This window comes from Scyliorhinus canicula, chromosome 12, assembly GCF_902713615.1.
Source record: "Scyliorhinus canicula chromosome 12, sScyCan1.1, whole genome shotgun sequence".
NCBI classification, from domain to species: domain Eukaryota; kingdom Metazoa; phylum Chordata; class Chondrichthyes; order Carcharhiniformes; family Scyliorhinidae; genus Scyliorhinus; species Scyliorhinus canicula.
Window position 1 is genome coordinate 103,816,795 of NC_052157.1, and position 25,433 is coordinate 103,842,227.

The following is a 25,433-nucleotide window of genomic DNA, read 5'->3' on the forward strand; positions in this document are numbered from 1 at the left end:
TTTGGGACACAGACAGGTACACAGCCTCTGTGTATTGTGCAAAGAAAGCAGACCTGATAAAAAAAAACTTCCAGTTCATTAAAGATCGATCACCATTTTCCCCAAGACAATAGCATTCGAATTAAGGACCAGCAGACTAACCAGCGCCACTCCACCGTATTTGGAAAGGCCTACGTGCCTGGGGCAATGATAGCTAGGACCCCCCCCAGCAATCGAGGTATCCGCCCCCTAATTGGCCAAAATCGACCCATTGGACCTGGAATAAGGACCGCCCAGAAGGGCGAATAGGGACGAAGGATAAAAAAGCCCTACGCATTAGGGATCGGCCTCTTTTGGGACCGGCCTGTGCATGACCAACTGTAGCAGAACAACCAAGTTCAAGGACCCGCGACCATTTCCTGAAGGACTAGCCTAGCTGAGACGAACCCAACTTCCAACCAACCATAGACCTGGATAAAGGCCTCATCTCGCAGTGTGCCAGTCATTCGAAGTAAAGGACAGCTTAGTTATTAGGTATAGTTTAGTACGCAGCCACGCTTATTATTGTATAGAGATACAATGCCTGTGTTATTAGTAAACTGTGTTTTTGAGCTAACATACTGATTGTGTGGTCATTTGGTCAATGTAAGAAACAGCTTGTGGTTCACTCAAAAGGTAAAAAGGCAACAAGTATCCAAAGGCTAATTGGGGTTGCAGGTTATGGGGATAGGGTGGGGTGCTCTTTCAGAGAGTTGGTGCAGTCCCAATGAGCCAAATGGCCTCCTTCTGCACTGTAGCTATTCTATGATTCTATGAATTGCCCATATCAATGATAAATATGCAGCAATGGGGACTGTTATTTAGGATCTGGGTCCACATCACTGATGCTAAAATGGGGGTTACACAACGTCACCACTAGCCTCAATAATACAAGAAAACAACAACAGGAATGAGTTGTAGCTCAGCGAATGCCAACATTTAAAATCATTCTTTAATGGGATGTTAGTACCACTGGCAAAGCCAGCATTTGTTACCCATTCCTAATTGCCCTTGAAACAGAGCGGTTGGCTCAGCCATTTCAGAGGGCAGTTGAGAGTAAACCACAACGTAGACCAGACCAGGCAAGGACGGCAGATTTCCTTCCCTTTCCTAAAGGGCATTAGTGAACCAGATGGGTTTTTACGACAATGATAGCTTCATGGAGACTAGTTTTCGAATTCCAGAATTGTTATGAATTTAGTTGTGGATTTGAACCCATGTCCCCAGAGCATTAGCCTGGGCCTCTGGATTATTAGTCCAGTCTCATTACTGCTACACTACCGTCTGCAGAATATTTCTGGTCACTAAAACACTAGAATGTAATTCAGGGTACAGGGTATACAATGTCTTGAAGCTGGCAACAGATCAACAGTCTGAAATTTTCATTCTGTAGTCTGCATTCATATGCAATTTCAAATAAAATTAAGAGGGCCATTTAGGTTTGCATCAGTATATTAGATTAACTTTCAATCTGTATTGGAATGCTGCACAGTCCAGGTGTAGTTTAACCAAACTCCAATGAAAGTTTCCTGTAACTTCAATATTTTCAAACTCTACCCCTTTCAGGCAATGAATTCCAGATTCCTGTCACCCTCTGGGGTGTAGAAAGGGTGAACAGTTGGATGATTTTTCCACTACGGAAATGACAATTACAAGGGGGCACAAGTTCAAGGTGAAGGGTGGGAGAGAGAGAGAGAGAGAGAGAGAGGAGGTTCAGTGGAGATGTGCGGGGAAGTTTTTTTTTTATACAGTGGTGGTGGAATGCACTGCCAAGTGAGGTGGTTGAGGCAGATATGTTAGCGACCTTTAAAACCTATCTGGAGAGGCACATGAACAGGCGGGGTATAGAAGGATACAGGCGGGTGGTCTAGATAGGGCACATGATCGACACAGGATTGGAGGACCAAAGAACCTGTTCCTATGCTGTATTGTTCTTTGGGTGAAAATGTTTTTTCTCAAATCCCCTCCAAATCACCCATTCCCAACCGTAAATCTATTCCCCCTGGTTTTGACCCCTCTGCTAAGGGGGAAAGTTCACCCCATCCACCTTACTTATATCCCTCAATTTTGCACACTTCAATAAGGTCTCCCCTTAGCCTTCTCTGCTCTGAAGGACAATAACCCCAACCTATCCTGCCTCCCATCACAGTCAAAATGCTCCAGCTGAGGCAACATCCCAGTGAATTTCCTCTACATCCTCTAGTGCAATCACACCTTCCTATAGTGCGGCGACCAAAACTGCACACAGTACTCTAGCTATGGCCCAACGAGCATTTTAAACCACTCCATCACAACCTCCCTACTCTTATATTCTAGGTATCAGCTAATAAAGGCAAGCATCCCATATGCCTTCTTAACCATGCAGGGCCTTGTCAAAAGCTTTACTGAAGTCCATGTGAACTCCATCAACTGCACAGCCCTCATCACACTTGGGCCACCTCCTTGAAAAATTTGTTAGCCAAGATCTTCCCCCTGACAAAGCCATGCTGATTATCCTGGATTAATCCTTGCCTCTCCAAGTGGAGATTACATTCTGTCCCTCAGAAATGTTTCCAATACTTTTCCTATCACTGATGTTAGACTCACTGGTTTGCACTTCTGTTTTTTCCCCCATTTCCCTCTTTAATTAATATCAGTACATTAGTCTTACAGTTCTCAACACCTTTCCTATGGCCAGAGGGGATTTGAAAAATAGCATCACTGCCTCTACAATCTCCTCCCTTGCCTCCCACAGCAACCTAGGATACATCTCATCAGGGCCTGAGGATTTATCCACTTTTAAGCCCAGTAAAACCACCTCCATCTCAATGCTGTTCAATTATACCACAGTCCCCCTCTGTTATAACCCGCATGGACTCATCCAACTGGGGATGATTGTTCCCTAGTGCTGATTGGGCTGTGAGTTAACCAGCACTAGTATAACTGGTCAGCTGCTATAGCAGCTGACAGGAAAGAGGGAGTACACCCAGATGTGTAACCGGGTCCTGTGTAAATACTGATACGCTGAATAAACATTTTTCTTATGAACTCTTCGGACTCTCGATTGCCGTTTACTCCACCCCCTTGCTTTCTACACCGAAATCATCCTTCTCCATGAACACAGATGCAAAATACTCATTTAATACATCACCTACATCTTCTCGGTACCATATTCCCCTCTTGCCTTGAATTACTTATCCATTAGTCTAAAAATTAGGTCTACGCCATTCAAAAGAGATGTTAGGAAGAACTTCTTCACTCAAAGGGTGGTAGAGGTTTGGAACACTGCTGCAAACAGCAGCTGAAGCTAGATCAGTTGTTAATTTTAAACATGAGATAGATAGATTTTTGTTAAGCAAAAATATTGGCAAACGGCAGGTATATGGAGTTAGGCCACAGATCTGCCATGATCTCATTAAATGGCAGGACGGGCTCAAGTGGCTGAATGGCCTACTCCTCTTCCTATAATTTTCCTTTATTTTGTCAGTGTTTTTCATGCCCCTGCTTCACTTTTCTCAAGTGCCCCTCCTGCACTATAGGCATTCTCTATTCTGAGCGTCCAAATCTGCCAAAAGCCTCACCCTTTTTCCTTATCCAACACAGTACATCATCCAGGGTTTGCTCAACTTGTTGGTCCCACCCTTTACAGCATTGTCCCTTTTTGAATGGCTCCAAACTGCGCTGTGAATCTTCCTACAAGTAGCTGTGCAATTTTACACTTCGGAGTTTTGTCCACATATCAGCTCTCTCTCCCCGATTGTTGGGGGGCCTATAGTCCACTCCCAGCAATGTAATTACCCCCTTTTTAGTTGAAGTTCTACCCACTAGGCCTTTTCGCTCCGTTAACTCTGCTGAGTGGAAACGGTGGCATACTTTCAAACTTGAAACTTGTCCCAGCATCACATGGATGGTACAAGTACATCCAAGCCCCTTGTGTCAGCAAAGTCACAAACCTAACCAATTTGAAAGAAAGTATTCCGTAAAAATGCTGCAAAGTTTGGTAAAATAAGGATCAAGTTACAATACAGCAGGGGCACTTTAGTACCTCCCCCCACCACCTCGTGTACATTCATCGTATGAGCTTACCAGATTCCGGACGATTATCTCAGAGCCTGCTTGTACTGCCAGGTGCAGTGGTGTAAGCTTAGATGCATCCTGCACTCGAGAGTTCACATTAGCCTGCACGCTAATCAGGAAAAGAACACTCTCGATATCGGAGTTCTGTACAGCAATGTGAAGAAAGTTGCGCCCTTTGTTATCAACCTGAGGACAATGGATTTATATTTTAAAATGAGATAAGCCGACCATAACTAAATAATCTATTGGACATACATCACATCTTCATACTGTTTATGGCACCAGATGCTGGACATTATAACACCAAGTGTTGATCTTTGGTCAGAAAATTATATGGAAAGTACACAGAATGAACACCAGAGAAAAAGGCCATACATTTCAACCAGGTGTTGTTCCTTTCAAGCCAATCTATCAGCATAACCTTTTATTCACTCCTGCTAGATATGTTCGCCTAGTTTTTCCTTAAACGCATCTATACTAGGGGCAGAATGGTGGTGCAGTGGTAAGCACTGCCGCCTCAAAGCACCCAAGGACCCAGGTTCGATCCCAGCCCCGGGTCACTGTTAGAGTGAAGTTTGCACATTTTCCCCGTGTCTGTGTGGGTTTCACCCCCACAACCCAAAAAGATATGAAGGGTAGATGAATTGACCATGCTAAATTGCCCCATAATTGAAAAAAAAAGAATTGGGTACTCTAATTTTTTTTTAAATCATCTATACTATTCACTTCAACTGCTCCCTGTGGTAGCGAGTTCCACGTTCTCAAAACGGAGTAAGGGAGCTTCTTCTGAATTCTCCATTTGATTTCTTGGGTACTATCACAAACTGAGGTCCACTGGTTTCTCTCGCCCTGACAAGTAGAAATACTCTGTCTACTCCATTAAAATCTTCCAGGATTTTAAAGACCTCTATTAGATCACCTTCAGTGTTCTATTTTCAAGAATAAAAAAGACCCAAGCCTGTTTACCCCTCTCCCAATAGGCCTCATCCTTATAAATCTTTTTGCACTCTTTCCATTTTACAATATTGCAACCAGAACTGTACAAGAGTACTCAGTGTAGTCTAACCAAGGTTCGATGGAAGTTTAGCATAACTTCCCTGCTCCAATTTTCTCTTTAGAAATAAACACTGGAACTTAGTTTGTTCAGGTTGTGAAAGAAAATGGCCTTATTGTTACTTTTAGTGATGTGTATTTTAACTTGGAACACTTTGCTTCTGTGTTCCATTTAGATCATTTAAGTAACATGTGACCTCCCTCTTATTAAAATACAATAACTCACTCTTGGGTGTTGTAATTCCTTCATTAAATAATGTTGTTTATTAATATGGTCTTGTAATTTGTTGCAGCCCTCTTCAGTATTGATCATCACTCTTACCCCATTAAATGTAGTTATAACATTAGCTAACCAGCAGTTATCTCATACTCCTATTTTTTCTAAAAATTAAATGTGTGATAGTACCCCTTCGCTCAATTCTTCAAAAATGTACAGATGAAACATATCCAGTCCTGGGGTTTTGGCCAAGTTGGATCAGCTCATTTAATATTCCTCTCCTTTTTAAATGTGGTTACATTATAGGGCTGATCTAGCTCAGTGGGCGAGACAGCTGGTTTGTAATGCAGAACAAGGCCACTAATTCCCGTACCAGCTGAGGATTCTGAATTCTGTGTATCCGAACAGGCGCCGGAATGTGGACACTAGGGGCTTTTCATAGTAACTTCATTGCAGTGTTAATGTAAGCCTTCTTGTGACAATAAAGATTATTTTTTTATTATTATTTCTAATCTGATTTTCCAATGCCACTCTGCCCAATTGATCTCGCTGGTAAACAAGCAAAATAAATTTAATATTTATGCCATTTTGCCATCACTATCTCAGACATCATCCCATCCCCATCATCCCCCCCCCCCCCCTCCCCTTAGTGGCCCTTTTGTTTACGTGCATGGATAATATCATTTATTTTGATATTTCATGGTGTCTTTCCTCTACCCCTGCTATCCACATACTTGTCCTCAATTATTTTCCCCTCATTTTTATTCAACCTGTCTCTCATTAGTCTTTTATTTTTATTATAAAGTGCAATATATTTTTCCAGGGCTCAAAAAACACTTCCCAATACTGTTCTACATCATTTTTGTCCATTTTATTTTCTCAAGTTATATTCTCAGCTCTCAAAATTGTCTTTTTTCTAACCCATCACCTGGTCTTTGTCATATCTTTCTCAAATATTACTTTAAACCATATATTATGGTCACTATTGCTTTTATGCTCCTCCTCTTTTACTTCAGATCTCTGCTGGCTTATTCCCCACTACTAAATCCAGGAGCAACCATGACTGAATGCAAGGAAGCAGTAATCTCATCCCATAAAGCCTTTAGGAATGGCTTATATAATGAGTTCCCTCAAGAGGCAATTCTTCACTGATCAACCATTCTGGAGGCTCAGGCAAACTACCAATTTTGTGCCAAGCCACATTTAAGGGCAGCTTTCATACCATATACTGGGTGCAGAACCTGAACCACCAACAGTTTGGGCTGATTCAAGCCTAGGCATGCATGATGAAAGCCTGTGCTAATGTACATTTAGGCCCCTATTAAGTTTTATCGACCAGTGCATTATACTTGTGCAGAATATTCATCACTTAGCTAAAAGAATTAGGTTAGACAGAAAACAGCAGGTTGATAATACTGGAGGTGATCGGTTTTCAATTGTGTCTCTAGTTATTCCAGTTCCAAGTTTCCAAACCAAAGTTCAAACCTCAAGCACCCAATAATAAGCCACCTGTCTGGTCAACCCCTTTTCCAAAATCCAAAATTATTGGGATCTTCACAAAATAATAATGTGTAAATAGTGATCTCCTTGCTCTTACCTGTTCAGCTGCTCCTGGTTCCCGTTTGAGGATAGACTCTGCAGCTTTGTTATTCTTGTAGGTCATTGCACAGGCAAAGGGGGTCAGACCCTGCCGATCCCGTATGTTTAACCGGATATCAGGATGAGATATCAAAAGTTGAATTATAACACTGTGTTGGTTGCTAATGGCAACATGGATCGGAGTCCTTCCCTCTGCATCCTTGTAAAGTTCAAGAAAACAAACTTCATTATTTGAGCACGAACGATCAGTTACATTAATACTATAGAATGAGCATTCATGGAAATCTGTTCTCTATCCGCTTCACACTTACCAGATTGCAAGTCAATGTACACTGCACTATCAGAACCTATTTGACTGCAATTGCAAAACTGGACCAGACTAAAATACCGTTTTAAACGGAGCACTGAATGTTGGATACTTTAGCGATCCACAAAGATACAATGATGTGGAGATGCGGGCAGCACAGTGGCTAGCATTGCTGCCTACGGCGCTGAGGACCCGGTTTCGAATCCCGGCTCTGGGTCACTGTCCGTGAGGAGTTTGCACATTCTACCCGTGTTTGCGTGGGTTTCACTCTCAAAACCCAAAGATGTACAGGATAGGTGGATTGGCCACGCTAAATTGCCCCTTAATTGGAAAAAATTATTGAGTACTCTAAAAAAATTTTTTTTAATGATGTGGAGATGCCGGCTTTGGACTGGGGTGGGCACATTAAGAAGTCTTACAATACCAGGATTCACCCGAGAAAGGAGCTGCGTCTGAAAGCTAATGATTCGAAACAAACCTGTTGGACTTTAACCTGGTCAAGACAAAGATGCTAGCCTGCTGATACATCACACAAATATCCATCCAACACGGGTTCTGACAAATGACCATGAGCAGCATCACATCAGAGCCCACCAAAACGAATGACGCAAACAAATTAGTTTTCATTTTGCTGCATTTTTGGTGATCACATGACCAACTTCACAGCCCAGAAAAATAAATAAATGCTGGAGCATACGCAACAGACCAGATGGAGCCTTGAGAGGAAAAAAGTTGCATCAGAAGTTCAATTTTCTTGGAAATTGTCACAAAAGATCAATCTGAACTGGACTGGAGGAACAGCATCACATCTTCCGGTTAGGCACACTACAGCCTTCCGCTCTCAACATCGAATTCTACAACTTCACATGATTAGCTTACCCCCACCTCGACCCCTTTGTTTTCATTCCATTTCATTTAACTGTCTTTTACCTTTTATTTCTTTCTTGCCTTTCTTTATATATATTTTCCTCCCCACCTTTTACCACTATCTTATCCTCTTTCCTTACCATTTCCCCCCTTTGCTTCACCCTTCCCCCCCCCCCCCCACCTTTTCTCATTTTATCTCTTTCCCACCCATGTCCCCCTCCCCCCACATCTACATCTGCCACAATTTACCCTCTGATTTTTTTTCTCTGCCGTTTGGCCTTTCATATCTTTCATTCTTGCTGGGGACTGCCATTAGCACTCTTTTCCCCTTGTTGCTGTGGCTATGACTCATCTTTCATTCCCTCGCCTTACAGCATAAACATCTCCCACTTTCTAGGCCTTTTAGTTTTGGCAAAGGGTCATCTGGACTCGAAACGTTAGCTCTTTTCTCCCCTTACAGATGCTGCCAGACCTGCTGAGATTTTCCAGCAATTTCTCTTTTGGTTTCAGCTTCCAGCATCCACGGTAATTTGCTTTTAATCTGAAAAGTTACCTTTAGCTTCCTCTCCACAGATGAATCCCCACTTGCTGGGTTTATCCAGGATAAACAGTATTTTGCTCTCCCTTCACAACTTAACTTCACCTTTACCAGATATCCACCCACCAGTTCCTCCAGCTAAGGGATCAGGAGCCGGCATCTTCCCCTCCCAAGCCTAGGCACCCAGCATTGAGTGGGCTTGGGAGGGGAAGATGCCGGCTTCTGATCCTTTAGCTGGAGGGATTGCTGGGCGGATATCTGGTAAAGATGAAATTGAGCTCTGAAGGAAAAGGCAGGAGCAGCAAACTACCAAAATATTTAAATCCAGCTTATTGCATTAAGAAAATACAGTCGTGTTCAAACTGAATCGGGCACTCACGGACCTGAGTATTTACATTGGCACCAAACTCCAGAAGGCACTGCACCACTTCTTCAAGGCCCCAGCTTGCTGCCATGTGCAATGGTGTCTGTCCATCATGTGCTTCCTCATCACCTTCACCATTCGGGCCTGGTCGCCTGGGACTGTTTCCATCACACCCACTGGAAATTAAAGGAAAAGGTTTGTTGTAGCAATACTCTGCATACGCCTGAATGGAGAGTCATACCCAGGTGTTTGGCACTGAAAAAATAGCAAACCATTATTTCATCAAGTTCCTCCTTTATCCAGAAAATTTAATTCTAACAATACATGCACATGTAGGTTTAGAAATATCATAGGGATTTCCCAATTTTCTAAGATAGAGAAAATGTTGATGTTAACAAAAATAGATCATGGGTATTAATCAATCACAGATTCTCAAACAGTAGAAAGCAAAGGCTGCATCACCATAGTCATTCTGCCAACGCAACCAATTGCACAGGGCTAGGGTGCAAGGTTCCTCTAAAAGAACCCCAGGAGGCCACTGATGGCAATTGAAAAACCTTTAAGACTTCAGAACATTATTTTAAACATCAAAAGTTCTTTCTACAAAGTAGCTTCCATTAGAAAGGAGGTCTTCACAAATATGGTACAATTTTGTAAATAATTCAGATGGCAGTTAAGATGCTACAATTTACACCTGCGAATAAGGAAGCAGCCAGAGTTTTCGTTATTTTCATCAATAGCTCGATGTAACAGAGTCTGCAGGCATCCCCCAGGTCCAGCACCCCAACATGTTGCATCACAGCCATGTCTCACCTGAAATTAGATAGAGTTTCCAGTTTAAGATTAAGTTTGTTAACATCACAAATAGAATCAGAAACAGGCCATTTAGCCCCTCTTGAATTATTAAATGAAATTGCAGATGATCTGTAATCTTAACCTCATCCACCCATATTTGCCTCATATTCTTCAATACCTTTAGCGGACAAAAAAATCTAGCAGAGTTTTAAAATGAATCAATTCAGCATCAACTACCTTTTGTGGAAGAGAGAGTTCAAAACCACCCACGTGAAGAACGGTTTCGTAGCTTCACTCCCTGAAAGATCTGGCTCAAAGTTGACCATTGGAAAGACACTCTCCCGTCTACCCAATGTCCCCCTTAATTAGAAATTTGTACCAAGATTAAAAAGTCAACTGCGTTTGAAAGCAATGACCAGTAATAATACAAATCAATATCTAGAAGGTCTTCTAAGTGTTGAATATTAATTCAGGTTGTGCAATTCCACCAGGCTAAACTGTAGAAAATCGGTGCTTAAGAAAAATATTCAAGGAGCGTTAATGAAACAGGAAAATGGCTACAGATGGTTCACTGGACTTCGTCCCCATCTTCTCACTCTCCTGTCAGCAGTTTCTTTAGGACTTATAACCTCAATGTTTTGTCACCCGAGTTAAACTTTAAATGCTGCATCACATCCATCAGAAACTACCCATGTCAACTCCTAGAACACTGCTCGTGAGCTAATCTCTTACTCATCACTATTTTTAAACACCAGAGTACGCAATCCAGAACCAGTGTTTGGGAGGTTTACCTCACAATTTCAATGAGTGTACTGTTTCAAGTATACCCATTGTTCTCATGCATTAACACTGTTTGCTCTGCCAGTCAATCTCTTAATCGGTCATACATCTGGGTGACCTTCCTTGTCTGGACTGTCGTTCCTGTGGCCCTTGCTGCCTTAGTGACTGCTGTCATTCCATTGTGGTTTTTGAGGACGCGTGGACCTTTGGGATTGATGGTAGTTCTGCATCAGTACAGTTAGTGAGATCCTTTTCCCCCGACTACATGAAGTGAAGGAGCAGCTTCGCTAGTAGAGCATATATGCACCTGTGGTTGTGCCTGTATATGTAGGAGTTTTTTCAATTCCGTGCTTTGAGTTGCAAACTGGTACATTTGTGTTTTCCTCAAAATTTATCACGTCATTTAATAAAATCACCTCTCATTCTTCAAAACCCTTGAGAATACAGGCCTGGTTTCTCCAATCTTTCTTTATAAGCGAGTCCAGTCATGCCCGGAACAAGTTTGGTGAACCTTTGTTGGACTCGCTCTATGGCAATAATATACTTTCTAAAGTAAGGGACCAAAACTGCAAACATTACTCCGGGTGCAGTCTAATCAAGGATTCTATATAATTGAAGCACTTGGAATTTTGCGCATATTCTGGTCACCATACTACCAGAAGTATGTGGAGGCTTTGGAGAGGGTGCAGAGGTGGTTTACCAGGATGTTGCCTGGTCTGGAGGGTATTAGCTATGCGGAGAGGCTGAATAGACTTGGACTGTTTTCATTAGAACGACCGAGTTTGAGGGGTGACCTGATAGAGGTCGACAAGATTATGAGGGGCATAGATAGAGTACATGGACAGGCACTCATTCCCAGGGTGGAGGGGGTCAGCAGTCACTAGGGGGCATAGGTCAGTGGGGCAAAGTTTAAAGGAGATGAGAGAGGCAGGTTTTTTAAAATTTTATTTTAATTTTTTTTATATACACAAGAGTGACGAGTGCCTGGAACACATTGCCAGGGGAGGTTGTGGAAGCTGAGGGTTTTGGCAAAGGTTGGTATCATGACCGGTACAGGCTTAGAGGGCCAAAGGCCTGTTCCTGTGCTGTGTTGTTCTTTGTTCCTACTCCTCTATTAAATCCTCTTGCAACTATAATCCTTCCTAATTGCCTACTGCCCCTGCATGTTGCACGGTAGCACAGTAGTTAGCATTGGCTGCACAGCGCCAGGGCCCCAGGTTCGATTCCCGGCTTGGATCATTGCCCGTGCAGAGTCTGCACGTTCTTTGTGCCTGCGTGGGTTTCCTTCAGGTGCTTCGGTTTCCTCCCACGAGTCCCGAAAGGCGTGCTATTAGGTAATTTGGATATTCTGAATTCTCTGTGTACCCGAACAAGCGCCGGAATGTGGCGACTAGGGGCTTTTCAGTGACTTCATTGCAGTGTCAAGGTAAGCCTACTTGTGACAATAAAGATTATTTATGTTAGTTTTCAATGACTTGTTGACAAGGACACGCAGGTCGCTTTGTGAATCGATACTTTCTAATATCATACTGTTTAAGAAATAATTGCATAGGTGTTCCTCCCACCAAGTGGATATCTTCACATTTTTCCGCATTATATTCCATCTGCCATGTTCCTGCCCACATCTTTTTGAAGGCTTCCTCACAATATACATTCCCACCTAGTTTGGTGTCATCCATAAACGTGGAAATATTACATTTGGTCCCCACATCCAAATCATTGATATTGATTGTGAACAGCTAGGGTACTTGTGGTAGCCCACTAGTCACAGCCCACCAACACGGGAATGAACTGCTTATTCTTGCACTCCTTTTTGCTAATTAGCCAAGTCTTAGTGCATGGCAGTATATACCTTTCATTCCATGTGCTTTGATTTTGCTAACCAAACTCATGTGGTGGACTTTATCAAGTGTTCTGACAATTAGGACAGCATGGTGGAGCAGTGGGTTAGTCCTGCTGCCTCACGGCACCAAGGTCCCAGGTTCGATCCCAGCTCTGCGTCACCGTTGTGTGGAGTTTGCATATTCTCCACGTGTTTGCATTGGTTTCACCCCCACAACCCAAAGATGTGCAGGGTAGGTGGACTGGCCATGCTAAATTGCCCCTTATTAGAAAAAATTAATTGGGTACTCAATTTATTAATTAAAAAAGGTCTTCTGAAAATTCAAGTTTACCATGTTCCCAGACTCCCCCTTTTTATCAATTGTTAATAACATCTTCAAAAAAAAACAGGTTCGTCAAATATGATTTTCCATTCATAAATGCATGTCCGATCAGATTATCCAAGTGCTAAATGGGATATATTTCAAACAGATTTAGCAATTCAAGATTGGGCAACCTAGGGTGCTGTGCGCCATCAGCAGCAGAATTGTACTCGCTCACAGCCGGTAACCTCATGACTCAATTCATCCTCACTACCATTACCAAGTCAGATGATCAATCCTGGTTCAATGAAGAGTGTAGAGGGCATGCCAGGGGCAGTACCAGGCATAGCCAAAAAATGACGGGCCAACCTGGTTAAGCTACAACACAGGACTGTGCATGCCAAACAATAGAAACAGCAAGTAATAGTCAGAGCTAGGCAATTCCACAACTGACAGATCAGATCCAAGCTCTACAGTCCCGTCACATCCAGCTGTGAATGGTGGTGGACAACTAAACAATTCACTGCAGGAAGAGGTGCCACAAATATCCCCATCCTCAATGATGGAGAAGCCCAGCATCTCTGTGCAATAGATAAGGCTGAAATATTTGCAACAACCTTCACCCAGAAGTACCAAGTGGATGATCTTGCATCTCCTCTGGAGGTTCCCAGTATCATATATGCCAGTCTTTCGTAAATTCGATTCACTCCACCTGACATCAAGAAACGGCTAAAGGCACTCAGAACTTAGAGTGCAGAAGGCCATTAAGCCCATTAAGTCTGCATCGGCCACCGGAAAGAGCACTCTACTCAAACCCACGTCTCCACCTTAATCACGTAACCTCACTTAACCTATTTGGATACAGAGGGCAATTTAGCATGGCCAATCCACCTAACCAGCCCATCTTTGGACTGTGGGAAGAAAACCCACGCAGCACGGTAGCATTGTGGATAGCACAAATGCTTCACAGCTCCAGGGCCCCAGGTTAGATTCCGGCTTGGGTCACTGTCTGTGCGGAGTCTGCACATCCTCCCCGTGTGTGCGTGGGTTTCCTCCAGGTGCTCCGGTTTCCTCCCATAGTCCAAAGATGCGCAGGTTAGGTGGATTGGCCATGATAAATTGCCCTTAGTGTCCAAAATTGCCCTTAGTGTTGGGTGGGGTTGCTGGGTTATGGGAATAGGGTGGAGGTGTTGACCTTGGGTAGGGTGCTCTTTCCAAGAGCCGGTGCAGACTCGATGGGCCGAATGGCCTCCTTCTGCACTGTAAATTCTAAATTCTATGACACGGAGAGAACATGCAGACTCTGCACAGACAGTGACCCAAGCCGGGAATCGAACCTGGGACCCTGGAGCTGTGAAGCAACTGTGCTAACCGATACTGCAACAGCTATGGACCCTGACACTATTCTGGCAATAGTGAAGATTTGTGCTCTAGAACTTGCTGTGCTCCTAGCCCAGTTGTTCCAGTATAACTACAACTGACATCTACCCAGCAATGTGGAAAATTGCCCCAGAATGTCGTGTACACAAAAAGCAGGACAAATCCAACCTGTCCAATTACCGCTCTATCAGTCTACTATCCATCATCAGAAAAGCGATGGAAGGAGACATCATTATTGTTCTTTCGTTCGTCCTGCTTTCCTGCACAGCTGAGCCACCTGTGGTGCCACATACTGTGCTCTGGCTACACTCGCCCAAGGAACCAGCACCCTCACCAGTATCCAAAATGGAAAACCGATAAGATATGCAGGAGACGCCTATACTGCCTGCCTCGTGCTGCATTGAGACTTGAACCCACAACATTCCAACACAAAAGTGGGAGTGTTCTACCACGGAGCCATGGCTAAAACTTCGATAGATACCACACTCAAATGGTCCCTAACTTGACAGTGCAAGAAAGTGATGGTGGTAAAAAAAAAAAGGAGATCACTAGACAGCAGTGATGACAGCAGCTAGTATTCTGCTGATATTCCAGTTTACAGCCCTGGATCACTGACACAACTTCATAGAATTTACAGTGCAGGAAGCCATTCGGCCAATCAAGTCTACATCGGCCACTGAAACAGCACGCCACCCAAGTCCACACCTCCACCCTATCCCCGTAACCCAACAACCCCACCCAACTTTTCACACAACGGGGCAATTTAGCGTGACCAATCTACCTAACCCGCATATCTTTGGACTGTAGGAAGAAACTGAGCAACCAGAGGAAACCCACACAGACACGGGGAGAACGTGCAAATTCCACACAGAGTCACCCAAGGACGGAAATTAACCCGAGTCCCTGGCAACAGTGCTAACCACTGCTGTGCCACCCAACTTGTGGCTGCCAAAATACTATCCTATATTGGCACAAACCAGGGATAGAAATGGCAATCTTCAACACCAACCTTGCCAAGACACGAACATACAAAATAGGAATTAGATCATTCAGGAACTCTAGCCTGCTCTACCATTCATGATCAAGTTAAAGTCCAACAGGTTTGTTTCAAACACGAGCTTTCGGAGCACTGTTCCTTCCTCACGTGAATGAGCAGTGATTCACCTAAGGAAGGAGCAGTTGAAAATGAAAAAAATGAAAATCGCTTATTGTCGCGAGTAGGCTTCAATGAAGATACTGTGAAAAGCCCCTAGTCGCCACATTCCGGCACCTGCCCTAGGAGGCTGGTACGGCTGGTTCTCCGAAAGCTCGTGTTTGAAACAAACCTGTTGGACTTTAACCTGATGTTGTAAGACTTCTTACTGTGCTCACCCCAGTCCAACACCGGCATCTCCACATCATTCACAATCAAGGCTGACTGTGTTTCAAATTTCACATTCCAATCTACCCGCCATAACAGATTCTTGTTGGGCAAGGGAATCAATCTACCTTCACCTTAAAAATATTCAATGACCCTGCTTCCACCACCTTCTGAAACAGAGTTCTAAAGACAGAAACACTCAAAAAAACATTTCTCCTCACCTCTGTACTAAAAGGGCAACCACCAAATTTGAAACAGTGTCCCCTAGTTCTGAACTCACCCACAAGAGGAAACATCCTTTCCACATCCACCTTGTCAATACCGTTCAGAATCTTTGTTGAAACAAGCCCAGTCTGCCTTTCCTCAGAAGATAACCTGCTCATTTTCAATTAGTAAACCTCCTCTGAATTGCCTCCAGTGCATTCCATCATATGTTAATGGAGACACTGGTGAAAACAGAAAAGGGTAATGTCTGACCTTCTTCAGTGCTGTGAAGAGGATTTTAGTAGTAGGGTGTAGAATAATGGTACATGGCATGTTAAAACTATACATAAAAATATGCAACAGTACACAGATAGGGGAGCCACATATGCCAATATATTTGATGCACAAATCTACATGTGTTTAAGTATTCACCGTTTGATTAAAGATCAACATCTGCAGAGCCCAGTCCAGCACAAATAAAATGCAGAGATTATTTTTACCCTCAAGATAGATAAGGGTGTTTCGACACGGATCTAAAATCTCCTACTTTCAAAATGTGATTTGGTAGTTAAGCTCTGTAACTAACATCCAAAGACCAAAACAAATCTTTTATTGAGCTTTGCTGGACTCCATGCAGATTTAGCCAATGATTATGATTTGCATCGGCAGCATTGAGGGTTTACATTGTCAAAAGTGAGCTATAAGACATTTTGCCAATTGCCTTTCATCACCACCTCCCACCCACCCCATCCCACAAGTACTGGCCATCCTCCAGTACCAAATTAAGTTAGTTATGGGGCAGTGTTGTCCAACGTTTTGTCGAATGATATTGATTGTATGTTAACACTCAACCCACATTCCATCTCCTGTTGGCTAAGAATTTTGAACAATGAATGTTTGTAAATCTGGCAGAATAAAATTCAGTTATAATCCCAGAACTGGTTTACATGTAATTCAACACACGTCAGGTTGAATACTTGCTGGTCTTGTAATCCTATTCAACAATATCACCAAGGACAACAAGAATAAATAACTAAAGATCTTTAAAAGGAACAGAGCTTCATATAACATATCAATAGACAAAAAGTCACCTCAGTAATAAGCCAACATGCTTCAGTTAGTACCACTCGTTTCTGTCAGAAGTTATGGGTTGAAGCCCCTGATTACATATTGAGCTAACCAGCTCAGTCAGTGCTGAAGAAATTATACTGTCAGAAATGTTAGCCCGCCAACAGATTCAGGTGTAAATTAACGCTGCAATCTGAAAATATATCAGAGTTCCCCAAAGGGATTTCATCTACACGAGTGGAATTCTGCCTCCATTACAATCCACTCAGTTTTATGAGATTCTAATTCAGACTTTAATTCCAATTAAAGGACATGTGGCATTTCAGAAGGCTAGACAAGAAGGGGGTTTTGCACTGTTAATAAAGAATGGGATTAGTACATTAGTGAGGCAGGATCTTAAATCAGAAGATAAAAATGTTGAATCAACCTGGGTGGAGCTAAGAAAAAGCAATGAACAAACAAATCTCCAGAGTGTTGAAAAAGGTGGCTGTAGAGATAATGGATGAAATTGGTAATCTCTCAAAATTCTGTAGCTTCTGGAAGGAAGCAAATGTAACCCTATTATTTGTGCAAGGAGATAGTTGAAAGCCTGACACTCGCAGGGAAAATGCTGGGATCTATAGGGTGTGGTAACTGGATGCTTAGAAGATGGATAATGGTAGGATTGGGCAGAATCAACCTGGATTTATGAAAGGGAAATAATGCTTTGGAGTTTTTATTTTGAGGATATTACTAGCAGAACATACAAGGGAGAAACAATGGATTTGATATATTTGTATTTTCAGAAAGCTTTTTGATCAGGATCCACACAGGAGCCTTGAAAGCAAAATTAGAGCATGTGGGATTGGGAGGAATATACTAACATAGATTGAGGATTGGTTAACAAGACAGAAAACAGTAGGAATAAAACACTCATTCTCAGGCTTGCAGGCTCTTGCACTACAATGATCAGTCCTTGGGGCCCAGCTATTTACAATTTATATTAATGATCAAAATATTTCAAAGCTTACTGATGACACAAAATTAGATGGGAATGTGAGTTAGGAGGAGGATACAAGGGGTTTCAAAGGGATTTAGATAGGCTAAGTAAATGGACACAAACATGGCAGATGGAATTTAATGTGGAAAAATGTTAAGTTATCCTCTTGGCGGGAAAAACAGAAATGCGGATAAATTTCATTTTAAAAAAGGATGAGATTGTGATGTTCAAGGGTGTTCTTGTTCACAAGTCACTGAAAGTTAACAAGCAATTAGGAAGGCAAATGGTGTGACAGCTTTTACTGTGAGAATATTTTAAATACAGGAGTAAGGAAGTTTTGCTGCAGTTGCACAGAGTCTTAATGAGACCAAAACTGGGGTAGTGTGTAGTTTTGGTCTCGCTACCCAACAAAGGATACACTGACCATAGAAGGGGTTGTAGCCACCTGGGGTGGCCACATCCCGATTCCAAAATGGATACTCGCAAGAGTGCTGGGAAAAATGAACAGCACTAGAAAAACAAGCAGGTGCAAGGTTTCCTGTGGATTGGAACTTGCAGAGCCCAGACAGAACTGAAACTACAACCCATTAGCATAGTAATGAGCTATCTCTGGGGACAAAAAGAAACATTGAAACAATCGGTACCAGGACAGACTCCCCGGCACCAGTGGAGGCTAAAACAAAGGCAGGCCAACGGTTACGTAGAGCCCGCCCAGCGACTGGGGAACGACCCCATTATTGGGAGAGAATTGATACAAACGATTGGGACATGGTCCAATTAATTGGGACCAAGTCCGGGGTCCGCCCAGAAGGGCGCAAAACCCTGGGGGCTATAAAACAGAGTTCCCAAGGTCAGTTCGCTCTCTTATTTTCTCCATCTTCACCTTGGCCTTTGGCTCTCAGCGACGAGAGGCCCGCCAAGCACCAGCCAAGTAAGTCTAAGGTCAACGCACGCTACGAGATAGACGCTCCTAGCTATTATTCTATTCCAGGTCGAAGCCAGCAGTATCAGAACCGGACAATGGCCATTGTTCCTTTGACTGAGTGGGCACTCAAAGCTAAGTATAGGCTTTTAGTAGCAGTTGTAGTTTAGTGAGTAGAGTTGGTGCTTGAGTAATAATTGACTGTGTAAATAAATGTGCATTGGTTTCAAACTTACTAACTGGTGTATCGAGTCATTGATCAGTATTCGGTTTTGAACCTTGTGGCGGTATCAGAAAGATACCTGGCGACTCTTGAGCAAAGGTAATTAAAACAGAGCAAATTAAAGAAAGGCATAACGAGCAACAGGGTGAAACAAAGATTCACCAGACTAATCCCTGGATAGCAAGATTGCCCTAAGAGGAAAGATGGAGGAAACTGGGTTTGTATTCTCTAGAAGAATGAGATGTGACCTCATTGCATTGTAAGCGCTTCTTAAAAGGCTCGATAAAGCAAATTCAGGAAGGATGTTTCTCCTGGCTGGTGAGTCTCGAACTAGGGGAGACAGTCTCAGAATAAGAACTAGGCCATTTAGAATCGAGATGAGTAATTTTTTCAGCCAGGGGTGGTGAATCTTTGTCATTTTCTACTTCAGAGGGCAGTGAAGGCTCAGTCATTGAGCATGTTCAAAGCAGAGGTTGATAGATTTCTAGATAACCAATGACATCAAGAGATACAGGGAGTGCAGAAAGATGGCGGTGAGGTGGAAGATCAGCCATGATCCAATTGAAATGGTGGCAGAGCAGGCAAAAGGGACCAAATCACCTAAGCCTGTCCTTACTTCCCTATAGATCACATTTTGGTGTCTCTATGTGAAAAACTATATGAAAGTACTAAAGAAAACGCAAGAATTTTACAAGGATGATACCAGAACTGAAAGGTTAAACATGTTACCAAAAGAAAAAGGCAAGATGTGACCTGATTAAATCTTCAAGTTAAGGGGATCAATAGATGAACAGAGAAAATGTTTGTTTTTAGGGGATATCTAAAACTAGGGTGATAAGACAGTCACTGATAAATTTAATAAGGAATTCAGGAGAAACCTCATTAGAGTGGCTTGAATGTGGAACTTGCCAGGTTCTCAATCCACTTGGAGTAGTCGAGGTAAATAGCAGATGTATTTAAAAGAAAGTCAATAAGGCAAGACGATGTAAGTGAAAGGAGGCTTTTGAGGATTAACAGGAGTAGATTTGTTGGACTAGGTGGCCACTTTGTGCTATAAACTCTACACAAACCTATTTTTAACATAACAGATGGAACATAATGTGGAAAACTGAAGTGGGAAAAACAGAAATGCTGTGCGAGATAGAATTAATGATGGGTTTTCCCCATTCCCGTCAGAGGGAATTATCTCGATTGGCGCATCTATTTTAACAAGCAACAACTGGGATGGAGGTGATGATAATTTATTCAAGACCTTGTCTTGTAGCAGAAAAATTAATTTCCCCAACTGTCCTGTTCCATGGGCCGGAAGCACCAGGATCTATGAAAAGGGCTCAACGCATTGCTGAGTGCACTCACCAGGGTGGAGGCTATGTCCTCAAGTCCATTCTCCAGGGCTAGCCACAGTGGTGCATTTCCCTTCTCATCCGGCACAGCCATATCTGCACCACGGGTGCATAGGGCATCGACCACAAGCGGTAGCTGGTTCTTGATGGCCAACTGGAGAGCTGTCTCACTGTCACGGGTCCTGTCAAAGATAAGTGAAGAAACATCAAGATGCTAAAACAAAAGGAGGGAAAAGAAATTAATGAGACAGCAGTTCAAAAAAATTCTAAGGAAAAGAAAACTCAGGATGGCCAAATGCAAATGTATTTAAGGGGGGGAAAAAAAATCAATGGACATCAGAATGGGAATGCAAAAGTTTTTGAGCTTGCACAAAATCACATTTAAAAAGCAACTTACATGATTTATGTACTACACCGCATCTCACTCACCGAACATTGATATCAGCCTGGTGCTCAAGGAGGAAGAGGGCACTCTTGCTGTCTTGTCTCTGAATTGCCATATGCAGTAGAGTTTGACCGCCAGACATGCAGTCGTTAATCGCAGCCCCTGAACCAAGTAACTGTGCTGCGATTGTGTGCATGCCTGCAGGGAGTGCAATCAGTTCAGAGGTTAACATTTTACGACTTTAGAATACATTGCAGAGTAAGGCATGGATTATTTAAAATGTAACCCTGGGGGCCTCACGGTAGCATGGTGGTTAGCATCAATGCTTCACAGCTCCAGGGTCCCAGGTTCGATTCCCGGCTGGGTCACTGTCTGTGTGGAGTCTGCACGTCCTCCCCGTGTGTGCGTGGGTTTCCTCCGGGTGCTCCGGTTTCCTCCCACAGTCCAAAGATGTGCGGGTTAGGTGAATTGGCCATGCTAAATTGCCCGTAGTGTAAGGTTAATGGGGGGATTGTTGGGTTATGGGTATACGGGTTACATGGGTTTAAGTAGGGTGATCATTGCTCGGCACAACATCGAGGGTCGAAGGGCCTGTTCTGTGCTGTACTGTTCTATAAAGATTCTTCCCCAAATATATTTTGAATTGATGCAGATTAAAGCATGCTATACTTTTCATAAAGAAAGCAGGCAGCATGTTTCGTTCATAAAGTAACCCATAAAGATCTGGTTAGCTGGGGATACGGTGCTAGGGTGGGAGAGCTGGCCTCGGTAGGGTGCTCTTTCAGAGGGTCAGTGCAGAGACTATAGGCCTAATGGTCTCCTTCTGCACTGTTGGGATTCTATGGATTATCAATTGGTCTCCAGTAACATCAAATTGCTGTCACAACAGATATAAATACACCCCACCTCTTTGCAACCACTTTACCCCCAACATACAAGAACATCCACTCCAGCAAGTCACTGGAGCAGAAATATACCAAACAGGAATGGGATTAATACAAAATGGGTTCACAGTTACCTGTCCACAGAGCCAAGCCGAGGACCGTCTGATCTCTTGAATCTTTCAGGCTGAAGTCAGGGATGATTTGCAGGTTACTGGCAGCATGAAGTGCATTTGCTGAGTTGATTAAAAGGACGTGATTACTTTTCTTCATCTTTCAGTTCTCCAGGGCAAGAAGTCATGTTCAACTATGGTTATTACAAATGTTTAGAGCCAAACTACAAGGATTCAAAGCACAGGAACTATTTGCCTGCCAGGGCTCGAAGCAATCACAGGTACATCCCACTTTGTAAGTGTGTTACAATGATAAACTTTTACCAGAGGCATTCCCCAGAATACATATGCTGATGCAGGCATGTTTTGGAACCAAAGGTTAAATAAATTTTGAAGTATTCATTTACTTTGAAGTACTGAGATGCACTTTCGGGAATTACCAGAGAAATACAATGAACCACAACCAAAATGTCAGTCATGATTATGTAAATTGGCTCAAACTGATCGATCAATTTCTAGTACATTAAAGTACTAATACTGAACATTTAAGGTAGGTTAAAAAAAAAACATTTAATTATCACTGGTCAAAAGCTCATGGGGAGGAAAGGAATGAGGGAAAAAAAGGGAGGCGGGGGGGGGGGGGGGGGGGGGAGGAGGAGGAGGAGGAGTCTGGAGCTCTGGACTTCCAGATTTGTCCCACAACCTGTTCAAGACATGTTAAATTTGACTCCACACAAGTTGCCATTCATTAACACTTACAATTTGATATGATATTTTAAACAGTTTGGAGGAGGAGTAAACCCACCTTTCTGCTCCAGTATCACAGACACCACATCTGGATGATTGTGTGCTATTGCCATGTGAAGCGGTGTCTGCAAATAGATGCCCTCTGTGGAGTCTTGTGACACACCTGCACTGACAGAAAGTGGCTGCTTGGTTTGGATGTTGGGATTTGCTCCATGCTGCAGTAGTTCTACAGTGAGATTCGCCAGGCCATGACGGCAGGCTGTATGAAGTGGAGATTCACCCTAAATAAAGCACAAGACAGATGAATGCTGCAGTCAGATTGATCATGGATGCAACTGACTTTTCTCTGGAAAATAGTTAGAACATTTTGTGCTATGCAGAGCTGTTCATTGCAAGATATTCAACATTTGAGCCCTTTAACTTCAATATCAAATATTTGCTGTCTTGTCTGAATTGACAATATGGCAATGCTACAGTTTAGCTTCCAGTCTATAAAAAGGTTTCTGCAACCTGGGCTAGTGTCAAACTATCTCCTCCTAGGCAAGTATTATTTGTACCAAACCAACAATCTTATTCCTAAAAGATACAGACATACAAGTCAGCCAGTTTACATCGTTAGAACCAGTTATCTAATTAGTCCCAATCTTGTGTACATCCCCCATAGTCCTCCCAACTCTTTCCCAAGTATATATCTAGTTTTCTTTTGAAGAATACGGAATCCTACAAATACTACATTCTTTCACCACATTCCAAATCAAAACTATGTTAAAAATTCTCAATGGCCTCTTTGTTCTCTTCATTAAACCTGTGGTGACTAAGTACTTCTGCCAACAGAACGGATTTCCCCCATCTACTAAATAAAAACCCCTCAATTGTGAACGTTACTTGTAATCTTCCCCCTTAAATGTCTCTGCTTGGAGAACAGTCCCAGCTTCTCTCATCTTCACATCACAGTCGCACAGTGGTTAGCATTGTTGCTTCAGGTCACTGCCTGCGTGGAGTCTGGACGTTCTCTCCATGTCTACGTGGGTTTCCTCCAGGTGCTCCGATTTCCTCCCACTAAGTCCTGAAAAGCCGTGCTTGTTAGGTGACCTGCACATTCCGAATTTTCCTCCCTGTGTATCGAACAGGCGCCAGAGTGTGACGACTAGGGGATTTTCACAGTATCTTCGTTACAGTGTTAATGTAAATCGACTAGTGACATTAATAAATATCATTATCACTGAAGTCCTTCATCCTTGCAATAATAATGTTTATTGTCACAAGTACGCTTACATTAACATTTAAAAAAATATTTTTTTGTAAATTTAGAGTATCCATTTATTTTTTCCAATTAAGGGGCAAATTAGAATGGCCAATCTACCTATCCTGCACATCTTTGGGTTGTGGGGGTGAAACCCACGCAGACACAGGGAGAATGTGCAAACTCCACACAAACAGACAGTGACCCAGGGCTGAGATTCGAACCCGGGTCCTCAGTGCCATAGGCAGCAATGCTAACCACTGTGCCACCGTGCTGCCCTGCTTACATTAACATGGTAATGAGGACATCACGGTGGCGCAGTGAGTTAGCACTGCGGCCTCAAGGCGCTGAGGTCCCAGGTTCGAGCCCGGCTCTGGGTAACTGTCCGTGTGGAGTTTGCATGAGTTTCGCCCCCACAACCCAAAAATGTGCAAGCTAGGTGGATTGGCCACGCTAAATTGCCCCTTAATTGGAAAAAATGAATTGGGTACTCTAAATTTGAAAAAAAATACACTGCAATGAAGTTACTGTGAAAAGCCCCTACTCACCACATTCTGCCGCCTGTTTGGGTACACTGGGGGAGAATTCAGAATGTCCAAATTACCTAATAGCAAGTCTTTCGGGACTTGTGGGAGGAAACCGGAGCACCCGGAGGAAACCTACGCAGACACGGGGAGACCGTGCAGACTCTGCACAGAGTGACCCAATGCGGGAATCGAACCTGGGACTCTGGTGCTGTGAAGCCATAGTGCTAACCACTATGCTTCTTGATACTATTCTAGTAAATATTCTTTGGAGAAGCAGACAATATTACATTGAAACATAACAGACGGGGGGGTCCGGTGGTAGTTTGAGATGGAGTTTATTGCAAAATCTTGGCTAGTACACTTTGAAATAAAAACAAAAGAGACAAAAGCCCAGCGGTGCAATGGAAATAGAAGAATGGAAAGAGAACAAAGACGAGAGTGGGCAACACATGCACCAATAACTTTATATCTGCACTGGTACCGCCCCATCTCTGACTCTAATTGGCTTACATGTTTTGGATTGTGACTTCTGAATGGTGCTCCATACCAGCACTCATACTGGTATTAACTTACTGGCCGTGCACATTTGCAGGCTGGATCCTGAAAGGCTAGTGTAACATTTCACTTTTATCGCCGCCAAGGTATAATCTGACCTTGACTCAGAACTACAAGCTTGTATTTCATCTACAACCCAACTCATTCTATTTGACTTTCCCAAAGTCACTATATTTTCAAAACTTGGTTTTAATATTTCCCCACAAAACAAAAAGGCAGATTGTTGGATGGTTTACGCTGCAGATAACTGTAGCTGCTGGGAAATTAGTCAAGACAGCATTTCCTTGGACATTAACTTCAAAAACTCACCGGGTGATTGGTGTGGTTCACCTTGGCCCCATGAGCAACCAGAAAGAGAGCAGCTGCTTCATTTTCAGCCTCGGATGCTCTTTGCATCAGACAATTGCCTAACACAAAATTCAAGAGAGTGAAATACACTATTAGAAACCTCTGAAGAGTACAATGGGTTGGGATTAACTAATTAATGGATCTTCTCGCAGTTAATGATTTTATACCATGTAAATGAATAGCACCTTGATTTACAATCATTCTCAAGCATAATTCTCCAAGGGAGATTGACATAGGGAGTCAGGACCAAGTGTAGTGTTCAGGTAAAGAAATAGCAGAGGGTGGGGAATAATTGAAAGAAATTCAGTCACCATTTTAAAAGCGTTACATTTGGTTATTGCGCAAATAACTAGATTTTGCTTCGTTAGATAGCAACAGTTGTCGGCAAAGTGGGAAACAGTGGTTTTCAGGATAGGA

General features: G+C 42.9%; 1 protein-coding gene across 1 annotated transcript in view; it reads right to left on the reverse strand.

The window, feature by feature from the left end:
- The window catches only part of ankfy1 (ankyrin repeat and FYVE domain containing 1), a 79,894-nt gene that overhangs the window by 15,156 nt on the left and 39,305 nt on the right, over window positions 1-25,433 (reverse strand). The window contains exons 10-18 of the mRNA XM_038813632.1: window positions 24,978-25,075; window positions 22,402-22,624; window positions 21,621-21,719; window positions 20,647-20,800; window positions 20,231-20,399; window positions 9,714-9,832; window positions 9,039-9,195; window positions 6,942-7,142; window positions 4,084-4,260 (exon numbers count right to left, since the gene is read on the reverse strand). Of these exons, the coding sequence (XP_038669560.1) occupies window positions 4,084-4,260; window positions 6,942-7,142; window positions 9,039-9,195; window positions 9,714-9,832; window positions 20,231-20,399; window positions 20,647-20,800; window positions 21,621-21,719; window positions 22,402-22,624; window positions 24,978-25,075 (1,397 nt within the window). The remainder of the gene's footprint in view (window positions 1-4,083; window positions 4,261-6,941; window positions 7,143-9,038; window positions 9,196-9,713; window positions 9,833-20,230; window positions 20,400-20,646; window positions 20,801-21,620; window positions 21,720-22,401; window positions 22,625-24,977; window positions 25,076-25,433) is intronic.